Genomic DNA, 13,335 nt, shown 5'->3' on the forward strand with positions numbered 1-13,335 from the left:
CAAATATAAATTACTTCGTTATTGTACATAAATTAAATTATAAAAAAATTGAATTAAAAAATTACACAAAGAAATGAGGAATTTCAAATAGTTAATTTGATACTAATATCAATATATTTTTGTCAAATTTTTATGATATCTTCAAACATATATTCTATTCAAAAATAAAAACATCATCGTTTTCTCAAAATCACATAAAGCCATATTATAACATCGACCGAGATAAAGAATAAAATAAATTATTAAAATCATGATGTATCTCGTTGCATTGCGCGAGTACGCTTCGCAATGCAACGAGATATATCGTGATTTTAATATTTTATTTTATTCTTTTAATGATATATATATATATATCATTAAAAGAAAATACTAACATTAAAATTTAAAATACTTCTATCCAATTTACCTCAACATCCCAAATAAGGCTCACGAAAAAGTTAGGTTTATTTTGTTTAATCATGATATTAGTTGTTTGATGTTTGAATTTCTGTTTATTTTTATATAATAATATAAGACGTTGTTTGTAATTGGATTGATTATGTCTGAGACATTTAGACTTACATCTTTAAAAAAACTTGTAATTTACTTTTAGTAGTGAAAATTAACGTATTGTAATTTTTTTTCCCAGATTGGTTCGAGTTTCAAATTCAGGTATAACCAACGGTAAACGAGAAACAAATGAGAAAAATGGATTTTTACTCTTAACGGGTTTCACAACACGGATCGGGAAAATTGCAGGAACCCGACGGTAATCCCCGATAAGATCCCCGACGGGGATCGGGGCCGTTACAGGAACGGTCTTAGTTATCGGTTTCAAGGACGGGGATACCAATAACCGGCCTGAACCCGGCCCGTTGCCATTCATATATGCGGACATAGCGGACAATATCTTGTACGGCTGACATGAGTTGTTAGAGGCTAAACCTAAACGATTAACAATTTAAAACTAAACCTAAAACATTGATAATTTAAACCTAAAACCAAACAATTAATAATTTGAATCTAGACAATTTCGGCTATATTTTACACCCTAACCACAGGTAAATGTGGGCCCCAAAATTTCGGGAACCCTATTCAAAATCTCATATTTAACATTAAGTAAAATCTCATATTTAACATTAAGTGACAGCCCTGCTAGACTTATGTGGCATTCTAATTATTTATTTAACACTGATAACTTGAATTAATAAAATACATTACTAAGTATTAAATTTGAATAATTCAATATAAATTCTGTTTTGCAGTATTTTACATAATCATTTATCCAAATAACTCAATTTTTTTAAATATATAATATAGAGTTAAATATAAATTAACTAGTAAAATTTCTAGGGTTTTTATTTTTATAACGGATATGATCCTTTATTTAACTCATTCAGTTAAGTTTCCATTAGTGAGGGACATTTTGTCTATTCACCGTCTTTTTTCTTCAACTTTAATTTTCGATAACATATTTGCTTTCTCAAACTACTTTTCATTTTGTAATATATTTGCTCCCTCAAACTAATATACATTATGATGACAAATTTGGTCCCTTCAACTATTTTTTATTTTTATAACATATTTGGGGGCGTGTGGGATTGCTTATTTGAAACAACTTATTCTTTTTTTATAAAAGTCTTTATCAACTTATTATAAGTTAGAATGATTTAACTTCTTTAAAAACTCCTTATTACAGATTTGACACTGGTATAAACAGTTTATCCAAACACTCAAAAATGCTTATTACCGATGTCATACCAGAATAAGTAAATAAGTTGTTTCTATAAGCTATCTCAAACACGCACATGGTCTCTCCCTCAACTTTCATGTTTAGGATTTGATTTCTCCATTTAATCAATAAAATTTGGTGGCACAAACATGTATTTTCTAATATAATTAAATAAAATTTAAAGTTTAGATTTTGACATGAAACATTTTATCTTTTCAGAAATATTACTTCCATGAAATCATTTAACTCAAATAAAACATAACTGATAAATGTTTTTTTAATTACTTGAAAATTGAAAAACTTTAAAACTAAATACCCGACAATATGTTAAATAATAAGACATAAAAGTATAAATTTAAGTAATTTAATAAAACTATTTWATATACAAAAAATATATTATAGTTACATATGATATAAAAATGTGACTTTCTTTAACTATTATATACATTAAAAATAATTATAATTAATAAACTAATAAATATATAAAAACGTTATAATTTAGTATTAACTGGTTGAAAATTATTAGTGTTATTATGATGTGTTAAATTATATCGCTATTTTATTATAATAAAACTATAAGTTTTGATCTTAGAATATAAGCCTCCCTCCTAACACAGTGAATCAGATACCTACTATCCAAGGTGCATATTATCATATAGAAAGAAGCGAAGCATAGCGATTCGTACTACAATTTATATTTCAGTTCTATCATTAGTTCATAACTTTTCCGAATAGACAACTCAAATTTTCCCGAATTCGATGAATAGCCCGGTGGATACGATGGGGCTCGTCATTTTTCTATATTAGTTAGTTTTAATAAAATGCTTAAACTTAATACTTTTACATCTTTTTTTTTCTTTTTTTTTTGTAAGAGTGTCCGGGCCGAAGCCCGACTAATCCCCGGCAAATTTGGAGGCTAAACATGGCCCCGCTTAAATGTCGTCAACACTCCCCTCCCAGGGCTCGAACTCGGGTTCATGACTATGCCATGTCCAAGCCTTTACCATTAGGCTGGAAGGTCTTTGACTACATCTTATTATCTAATATATATATATATATATATATATATATATACATATATTTTGTTGAATATTTAGTTTAATTTTCAACTAATTAAAACAAAATTTTATCAAAATTATATTTTATTTTCTGAAAACATAAATATTTCATGGCAAAATCTAAGTTTCAAATTTTATCTAACTACTTTGCTAATTATATTTAGAAAATATATATTTGTGCCACCAAATTTTATCGGTTAAATGGAGGCACTAAATCCTAAAAATGAAAGTTGATGGAGTGACCAAATATGTTATAAAGATAAAAAATAGTTTGAGGAACCAAATATGTTAGAAAATAAAAAGTAGTTTGAGAGACCAAATATGTTATTGGAAATTAAAGTTGGGAAAAGAGAATGGTGAATAGACAAAAATGTGCCACTCACTAATGAAAACTTAACTGAAGAAGTTAGAGGAAGAACCATATCCATTATAAAAAATGAAACTATAGGAACATCCTTGTTAATAATTCTTTTCAGAAACCTTACTCGTTAATTTATGTAAACAATAGGGACTAAATTTGTATTTAATTCTATAATATATTATATATGAGAACTCTTATGTTTGAAGGTAACCAATGTTTATGTCAATAAGAATACCAAACGATGCAATACTAGACATATTTTTAGATTGTTCATTGTCTCCATCCTAAAATAAGTAATATACATAAAAGAATTGACATATACTTCATAGGTTACCAAATGATAAATTTTACTAAATAAAATGTCGGTGTTTTCTTTATCTATAGGAAAGAAATAATATCTAGATAGCAGTTTCGATCACTTTTAATCTTATGTCCACCCATGAATTGCATTTTACATCTCATTCGCGTTGACATTCAATTAGGATTGATCCGGTGACAGAGGTCTCTTCTTATGTTTTTCACCATAACTTCCCTTCACACCGAACCCAATCCAATCAACATCATGATGATAAAAGAGAAATGAGAGAGCATAAAAAACACGAGAAGAGTCCATATATACATTACATATATCATCTCTATCCTCCTACTACACAAACAAATCACTTTGTATGCCTCCCTCCTTCCCTCCCTTCCTCCCTCCTAGTCTCCCTCTATCTATGCATATACAAAAAGAAACCCCAATTATTGATCAAGTTAGTAGCAGTAAGCAGTGAAACAGGTCTTCTTTACACATGTGGAGGTAAACGTTGCAGTTGTAACGTGTGTGCTCTCAGGCTGCAGTTCTGCATCTGCATTACAATCACAATTACAATTACAATTACAATTACAATTACAATTACAATCACAATTACAATTACAATTACATCTTCATTTTGCTATGTGAGAATGTTGGATATCATAACTGGTAAAGAAAAGGGATGAATTTTCATGGTTTTTTTACCTCCATGTGTGTCAGTATTGACAACAGATCCTTGCACCCATCAATCAAACAACGTTCATTTGTGGTTGTGCTTGCAAGTTCAGATGCCAATCCATTCACATGCTCCACCTGTTCACATTTCATTTTATTTTTACTTCAAGTTCTAATATAAACATATATTCCTTTCCTTGAGGAACTTTTTTTTATTAACCTAGAAATCCAACCCACTATTCGAGCCGACTAATCCCAGGGCGATCACCTGCTTTGCAGATAGCCCAGAGTCACCACATTTGAACCTCCGTGGCCACAAGGGGATTTTTATTCCTCCTTGGACTTGAACCTGGGACCTCCCGGTACTTTGACATTCGGAGTCAAGCTCAAACCAATCAGACACCACCCTTGTGGTTTTCCTTGAGGAACTTATTAATCACAAGATGAATAAAATTGCTACATGCCCTATCATTTGTCACATCAAGATTCACTCCCCGATATCAACATCTTACCTACAACTTGTTTATACCTACCATGTAGTGAAATGATAACTAAATCAGTAACTGTTTCGGATCTACTCTCAAAGGTTTTGACAGTTACTGGCATGGCAACATCTACCAACTCAATCTGGGCTTTCATTCAAAAGGCATATCTTCATTAAGATGAAGTTTTATATCTAATGCCTGAAAAAGTCTCTACCCTTTACTCAGAAGCTATTATGGTTCAATTCTGATCTTTTATCAACAAAATCTGCTGTGCTACAAAGTATTCAACAAGTAATAGTAACTAAAGCTTCATACAACTGCAAGAAAGACGAAAGGGGTTTCAACAAACCTTAGTTACTAAAGAGCATATCGAGGATGCCATTGCCTGCATGACATCAACTGCCGAGCAGATAGCATCTTTTAAATTTTGGACATCCGCCTGTAAAAAGTAACAAATCTTACCAATAACTTTCAAAGCCACAACATGAAACCCCTAACATTTCTATATCTTTTTGAAGGCACAAGACATAAAATACCTTTGCACCGTCAACAAGTGGAAGACGCAGAGTGCTAGATTCCAGAGAGACAATAGCCCCAGACAAGGAGACAGAGTGATCTCTTTCACCTTGATCCCACACCTTCAAACATGGTATCTGCATTTGTCAAATAAATAGGATCACAAGATTGCACTATGCTAGCAGATAACTAAAAGATACCACTACTAATGTAATGAACTGTAGAGCAAGTATGCATCTCCATATGTTGATTAGAATATGAGAACCATCCTAACAATGGAAAAGCACAAAAAGGTCAATCAAACACTCAAGTTCCATATCTCCTATGTATTGTCATAATAATCTAGAATATACAAGAAGACATCCCAAGTGTACAATGAGAAGAAGATAAGCTACATATGGATGATCAATGAAGCCATATAATGAAATGCCAATAGAAGAGATGGAAAGATGAAAGAATCAGCAACAAACATKAAATGATGATGAAGAAAATTTCTTTCTTGCCTGATTCTTGAGAACAGAGTGCAACTTCAAGTTCTGCCTCAGCTGTTGTATCTCAATTTGTTTGGATATGACAGACTGCCGCATTTTTGATGTAGTCACCCATGCATTATATAGACTTTTCTGAAATAGATTATAACATTAGGCAACCAATGTACATAAAGAAAAAAAGGCACTTGGGGGTGCAATTTCTACCTATTTTTCCTAAAATGTTTGCATTCAGATGATTTTCTGAGCAAGAAATCCAATAAAACCTTGCATGAGTCAAAGTTTTGAATGTTATTAACATATATACAAGTCATACTTGTAGCAAGTGCATAACCGAGCCATGTATCAAGTACTTCGTCATTTTTCATCAATTAGATACACATGAAGACATCATGACACAGATATTGACAGGATAAAATTAAAAAAGAACCACTCGTAGCAATTGTAATTGAAGTTAGGTGTTTGTTAGAGTAATATAGCACACTGAAATCAGAATATTCCTAAGGAATTAGCAAAGGTCTTTGCTCTCACATTCATACATATATTTATATACATAAACCTACAAATATAGAGACAGCCTGAGAGATCCAAGAAAAACATTAACATCCGACAATAAAATCAGAATATTTCTATGGAATTAGCCTGAAACTAAAGGTCTTTACTCTCAATTCATGCATATATTTATATACATAAATGTACAGATATAAAAAGAGTCAGGGAGATCCAAAAAAATATTAACATCTAATAATAACGACCATCCATCTCTCATTCCAGACCATTGGTGATGCTACCTATTGACAGAGTTGTTAACCTTTTACATGGGATAACAGGTCATTCTTATGAAGACAGCCTAATGCAAGACGTCCCATAAAATCAAATTATTATTCAATTAGAAAATAACTTATAGTTCATTTAGACACCACTAAGACTGCAGGCTGCCATATTCCACCATCGACTAGAAAATTAATTAACCAGCTTATATGAAATAACAGGTCCACTCTACTCTACAGGTCAATGGCATACTCTGAAAGCAAAATATGACTTAGATCATGACCTTTAGCATAACCTAATCCAGAAGATAAGATGTAGATTGCATTTCATTTAAGAGCATAACCAAAAGCATACCTTTAAGTACCTTATTGTTTACCTACAAGAACCAACAGGGTAGAAACCACCTTTAACAACGAACATAACAAAATCGTGAAATAGTGGTTGTTTGATTTTTTATCTATTAAGTTCTGAATCTATTAAATTGTCTTAAACAGTAGTCTGTCTGGACAAATTAAGATAAATTGTTGTTTGATATTTGTTCTGAATAACAAAAGTTACCATTTTATCCTTATGTCTACATAAGTGCTGATTGAAAATAAATTGTTTGATAAACATTTAAAATGACAAAAAATTAAAATAATATGAATTATTTAAAATAACATAAATAATATGAAAATCAGTTCATACACAATACTTAATAACTTAGAATATATTTAAAACAATAAAATATTATTGTATGATTACAATTTCTAATTTATGCATGGTTGTAAACTATTTATTTTTTTTAAGAGACGTGTAATTAAAAATTGTTGGACAAAGTTATTTTTTGAAAAAAAAATTTAACTTAATGCATTAAGACAGGATGGCTTAACTTAACATGTTAAGTTAAAATCAAACACCTTAATATAACTAAATCAATTAAGCTAACCACCCATGAAGCTTATTAAGTTGAAAACAAGCACCCGCTTAATACCATTCATATTAAATACGTATTATCTATATGTGATAACTGAGGCTTACAGAGCACTAAATTTTATTTGAAATAATATAGCAAGTCCTTGTTGAGCAACCTTTCACAAGTGTAATCTTTGCAGTGGACGATGAACATGTTGCATAACAGGTCCTGTGGGAAATAGCTAGATGCCAGGATGATTAAAAAGAAAGCCACACCTCCAGCAGACAAACCAACATAACAGTAACAGAAATATCCATGTTTATTTATCATCACAATAAATAAATCGCATGAGTAACTTGACCGTGCCAAGGCCAATAGAAACAGAAGAAGTTCAGATAGCCTATTGAACTTCTAAGCAGATAAGTAGACCGACATGGACTTACTACCACTACAACTGCAATAAAAATTTGTGGACAATCTCCTAGCAAAATCCGGGACTCCAAAAAGCTTTGATGCTCTTGCAAAGCTTTGTGGATATACCCAAAGCTTTGATGCCATCGAAAACGGCCCTTATGCTTAAAATTTTCCCGAAGTTCCATAAGTAGATTAGTACTCGGATGTAAAACGTCAATTCTCTAGCATGCTGTTATGAACTGGACCGATTGAACAACGGAAGTAGTAACCAGGAGATAAGAACAAGTGAAGGGTGATCCAATTACAATAAAAAGGAACAGTTTCTGGCTATTCGAGAGGCCCGAGCTCTCCTAAGAACACTCTAGCGTTCTTTCTGCATACCTCCACTCTCCTAACAACTGTACTCATATGTCATATCAAGCACATTAAAACAATACGCTAGTCCATCAGTAGCTCACCAAATAATTGACTCCAGTTGAGATAAGACAGACCTTTTTAGGCATTAAATCCGGTCACTATACTGGGGGGAGGACATGAAATTAATTGTTTGATGTCTGCTCGTTCCATATGCTCATAGCTCCATCTTCTTAATCATTAATTTGCATATTTGAAATTCTAAGTGAGAACGACTATCCCCTACCCCCAGACAACATAAACCATGGTCCATGGACCATGTCATTTTCGAACAAGCTAACAGCAAGTGATTTCAAATGAAAGAAAATGGTAACAGTACAATACCAATCAATTGACATGAAGGGTGTGTGCAGTTGTCGGTCGCAAAGAGTATCAAGCTAACTACAACAGAGAAAGCAAGCATACCATACCAGTAGTTTTCATTATTATGAAAGCTTCAAATTTTAGGTAATACCTGAACAGTTGCACTCTGGATCAACATGGCAGCATCTGCTCTTGCATTTGCAAAACGCCATTGCAAATATTTGTTGTGCAGCAGCCTCAAGACATGTGCATCAACAATGGCGTTCTCTCCTCCCTTCCTTCTCCTAGCTTCAGCAGCAAAGCTAAGAATTGAAGGTGTGTTGACGAAATTATTATTAGAGCCTATTCCGTTGCGTGCTCTTGTTGGACTGGGCATACCTCTTGACGGAGATGAAGTGGACGACAAAAGAACACTCTTGCTTGGGGAAGCCGGTCGAACAGCTCCTCTAACTGGAGAGGGCGACGATCCTCGTGGGGATAGTGTTGGACCATCTTTTAGATACCTATTCCCTGAAGGTAACTTACTGTTTCGAGATAATGGCGGTGAAACAGGCTCAGGTTGTACCCTCCTGAGATGATTAACGGTTCCTTGCCTAAATCTAGCTGGCACCACAACGGCTCGAGGTGTCCCACCTCGGATGGTACCCGGAGTACTACCAGAGGAAACACTTTCGGCATCAGAAACAGCACGATCTGATTTATCACAATCACTAACAAGTTTATTAATACTTCTATTAAGCTCAGGAATTTCAGGCTTAATAGGTTTCAATTTGGTCTCGCAGATCATAGACTTTTGTAAAGCCCTAACAGCACTCGCGGTCACAGATCCACTCAATTTCATATTCTCATTTGTAAAATCCACACTCCTCGTCATGAAACTCCCCTGCCGTGATCTCCCTGGCCACCTTTGCTGATCAATCGGTTTTGAATTCCCTGACTTCCTAGTTGGTGTCACAGCCCTCCTCTCCGGGGTACTTTGTCTCGATCCGTTATTAGAAGCAGTAGGCGCTGGCTTCGATGGCTTACTTACCGGAAGCGCAAACGATCCACCTTGAAACGAAACTGACAAACTCCTAGCCGGCGTCGACGTTAACATCTTCGCGGTAGCCGACATCTCACCAGCTCGCGGAGTCCCAGGACGACGCCGTTCTGCTGACTGAGCTCGCTTGTTATTCACCGTCGACGCTGGCGTCATCAGATTCGAGGAAGAAACCAGCGGCGACGGGAATCGCCTCCTCGGAGTACACATAGAATTCGAAGACGAGGACGTCGTGGTAGATGAAAAAGAAGACGACGACGACGTCGACGTCATTGTAGTTGTGACAGAAGCTGAAGAAAGAGTAGAAGACAAGTACCGTGAACCAACATCTCTAGATTTCGGCCGACGTGGGAGAGAAGGACCATTGTTGTCCGCCTCAGAAGGTAACAGCGGCGCACGTTTGGCTTTCGCCGGAGACGGACCGCGTGATGCTACCTTAGGGTTAGGTGTAACAGTGGTAGAAGACACGTTAGCCACCATTATCTCGCATCCTCTAACCAAAAACTCCACGGTTTTAAACCCTAGTTCAGATCAAATCACAAATTCCGAAGTTCCGATGAGGAATTCACGGAGAGAATTGTAGTGAACAATAAAATCAAGAATTTAATGTATAGAAGTTAGGCGTGATCGGCTGAGGACGTGGTGGTAGGGGATCGGAATATGACCGTTACAGTTCGCCGGCGAGAAGATTGCGCGGAGGAGTGGGGAGTGGGTTTAGGGGAGATTTGCTGAGCATAACTGTCCTTGCGACTTCCGAGCACGTGTGTATGTGTAGGCGCGTGATTCAGCAATATATAGTGTTTTTCTTAAGTGAAATTAATATAAATAATGATTTTCAACATTTAGGCATTGTTTGGGATTGATTATTTGAAATGATTTATGTTTTTTAATAAAAATTATTTTTTAATTTATTATAAGTTAGAATAGAATGTTTTTTAATAAAAATTATCCTCAAAGACAAACGCACACCAAATGAACCTTCAGCGATGTCGAAAAAGTAGCTGAAGATAGAGACGTTAGAATTCGTGACGTGAAGTGGATTTAGTGATAACAAGAATGTATAAATCAAATTGTAAAATCTAACCAATACTCAGCGAACACTGAAGAACCTTTGGAGATGAATCAGTGTCAACGATCAAATGAATCTTGCTCTACAAGATTGATTTTTGTCTTATCCTATTTGCACAAGGACAACCTCATACCTTACACAGAAAAATACACATACTAAGTTACTTTATTGTCTCCAAGCGTGCTTACCAGCTTTGTGAAAAATCAACTGTCCATATGCAGCCAAAAGCCTGCGTATCTAAAGACAAAGGACATGCTCTCGGCTAGAAGTTTGTCACGTGGTTTGTACCCTCTGACTTGCAACTAATGCAATGCGTATAAATAGCTAAGAATATCTCTCTTCTAAGCAACGCTTTCTTCCTACATCTAACTCTCTTATCTCTTGTTCTTATCTTTCTTTGTGCATTTCTTTGTGTTTCTTAGATTATTTAGATTAGGTCTCAACATTATCTTTTTTCTGCAACGATCTGTACATTTTGTATTGATCTTTTTTTAATTAATAAACGAATTCAAAAAGTGAAATTTTGTGTGTTCATATTCAACCCCCTCGACAAACTGTTACATTTAAAACTTTTGTAGATTCATTCGAAACCGACATGTTTGATTAAAAAATTATAACATTTCGGGTAATTTATAATTTTCAAAACTTATGATAAATTTATAGGTCTCCAAACTTCATACTTTTATTCTTATTGTTTACCTAATATAAAATAAAAATATAAAAAATATTTTATATATAATATTAAACATTTATATTCTTAAAAAAAAAACTTAAAGGCTTTAAAATATAACTAGAAGGGTACTTGCACAAGACAACAAGATATATATATCTCGATTTTAATATTTTATTTTATTCTCTGTCTCTGTCGATGTTATAATACTGTTTTATATGGTTTTGAAAAAACGACAATGTTTTTATTTTTGAATAAAATATACATTTTAAAATATCATAAAAATTTAAAATATATATATATATTTAAATTAACTATTTAAAAATTCTCCTTCTTTTGTGTAATTTATTTAATTCAGGTTTTTATCATAATTTAATTTAGATTTAATGACGAAGTAATTTATTTTTAGTTTAATAATATATATTTTTTTAAATAATGATTACGTATTCTGTTAAAACTCAATGATCATCCTAATTATATTTTAGATTTTTTGTATTTAAAATGAGAAGTGTATCTTATATTTGATTATGTTTATCTGTAGTTAGTTATACGAATTCAAACATAAAGATCTAATAAGTTGTACTTATGCAAAATTTACTTGTAATATTGGATTTTAAGTAATATGCATCAATAAACAGTACATCATATATAAAAAATAATAATTTTTAAAAGATTTTATCAAATATTTTATAATATAATATAGATATAAATTTTAGTCAGATTTCATACTCTAAAAAATATTAGTATTATTTTCTTAACTAGCAAAAGTTTATTAAAATGAATTTTCTGAAAGTCTAAAATAATATAAAATAATCAACGTTGTTTTAGTCAAATTTTAATAAAACAATATAATATAATATTATTATACTCAAATTTTAATAAACAATATAATATACTATTATTATACTCAAATTTAAAAAACATATATCAATTCTTTTACAAAATGTGTTTTTAACTGTGAAGGTTACCTTCATAGTGTTTTTTTTACTATGAATGTTCAAGTGTAAAAAGATGGTCTAACAGGTCTAACAAAAATATGTTGGTCTGAAATGATCCAAGTATATATATATATATATATATATATATATACACACACACACACTATGTCGTTAGACTTCCATGAGAATAATTGTTTTTCTATGAAAACGTAAGAAAAAACCTTCAGTGATGACTAAAACTTTAACAAATTCATACATGTGAAAGTGATTGAATTATGGTCCATAAATATGTATGTATGTATATGATCGGGTTTAAAACAATGACCAAATAAGAAAACACGAGAATTCTTACATTGATTATGATCAATAATCACATGTAATTTCAGTGATATCACACATAATTTGACTGTTATCGTATTTTTTTACGTAGATTATAACTCTGAGTGAAAGGAAAAACACTTGGTCAGCAAACTTTGAAACCAATCTTTGTGAAAATGAAGTAAATGTGTGATATAATCCCTTTGAGTTTTGGTAACTCCAAATATAAATAATTAGTCTTAGTGTTGATCCTAAGTTACAATAATCTCCTTTTCAATATGTGGGCTACCAAAACCAACCAACCACATCTACCCAACAATATCCCTATCACTAATCATAACCTTAATCAAGATTTCAACATATATGATTCAATTATTTTTATAATTTTTTATATAAATTATTTATAAATATTGAAATCCAATTTCATTCCAAATCCTACAAACCAAACACACAAATGATTTCAAATCCCTTAAAAACAGTCCTGCAAATCAAACAAACCGTAAAAAACATGACCCTTTGAGATATTGTTATGATATTTATAGATTAAACCACAAGGGTGGTGCCTGATTAATTTGAGTTTGACTCCAAAGGTCAAAAGTACTAGAAGGTCTCAAATTCAAATCCAATGAGAAACAAAAATCCTTTTGTGGCCACGGAGGTTTAAATGCAGTGACTCCGGGCTATCTGCAAAGCAGGTGGTCGTCCTGAGATTAGTTGGTTCGGTTTTGTATTTTATAGATTCCTCGTTCGAACTTTGTTTGTTGCTTTTATTTCTTGCTAATATTATTGCTTGTCTTAAAAAAAAACCAATAATTCAACTGCAAAAGGAAAAGAAATAAGAAAGAGAGAAGACACACACACATCTCATGGGGTTGTGTAGATTTGGACCACAATTCCCTCTTTAACACGTAATTT

The 13,335-nt window shown here is 32.7% G+C and overlaps 1 protein-coding gene across 1 annotated transcript; it reads right to left on the reverse strand.

Annotated features, from left to right (window-relative positions):
• Window positions 1-3,755: 3,755 nt before the first annotated feature.
• LOC112526357 (QWRF motif-containing protein 2-like) lies at window positions 3,756-10,154 on the reverse strand. The gene is made up of 6 exons (XM_025136637.1): window positions 8,538-10,154; window positions 5,605-5,724; window positions 5,122-5,238; window positions 4,935-5,024; window positions 4,131-4,238; window positions 3,756-3,978 (listed from the first exon to the last, which is right to left on the reverse strand). Exons 1-6 carry the CDS (start codon window positions 9,903-9,905, stop codon window positions 3,916-3,918), a joined length of 1,866 nt encoding a protein of 621 aa, XP_024992405.1. The 5' UTR covers window positions 9,906-10,154; the 3' UTR covers window positions 3,756-3,915.
• Window positions 10,155-13,335: the final 3,181 nt, after the last annotated feature.

The sequence above is a fragment of the Cynara cardunculus genome, assembly GCF_001531365.2.
Source record: "Cynara cardunculus var. scolymus isolate 2C chromosome LG 14, CcrdV1, whole genome shotgun sequence".
Taxonomy (NCBI): Eukaryota; Viridiplantae; Streptophyta; class Magnoliopsida; order Asterales; family Asteraceae; genus Cynara; species Cynara cardunculus.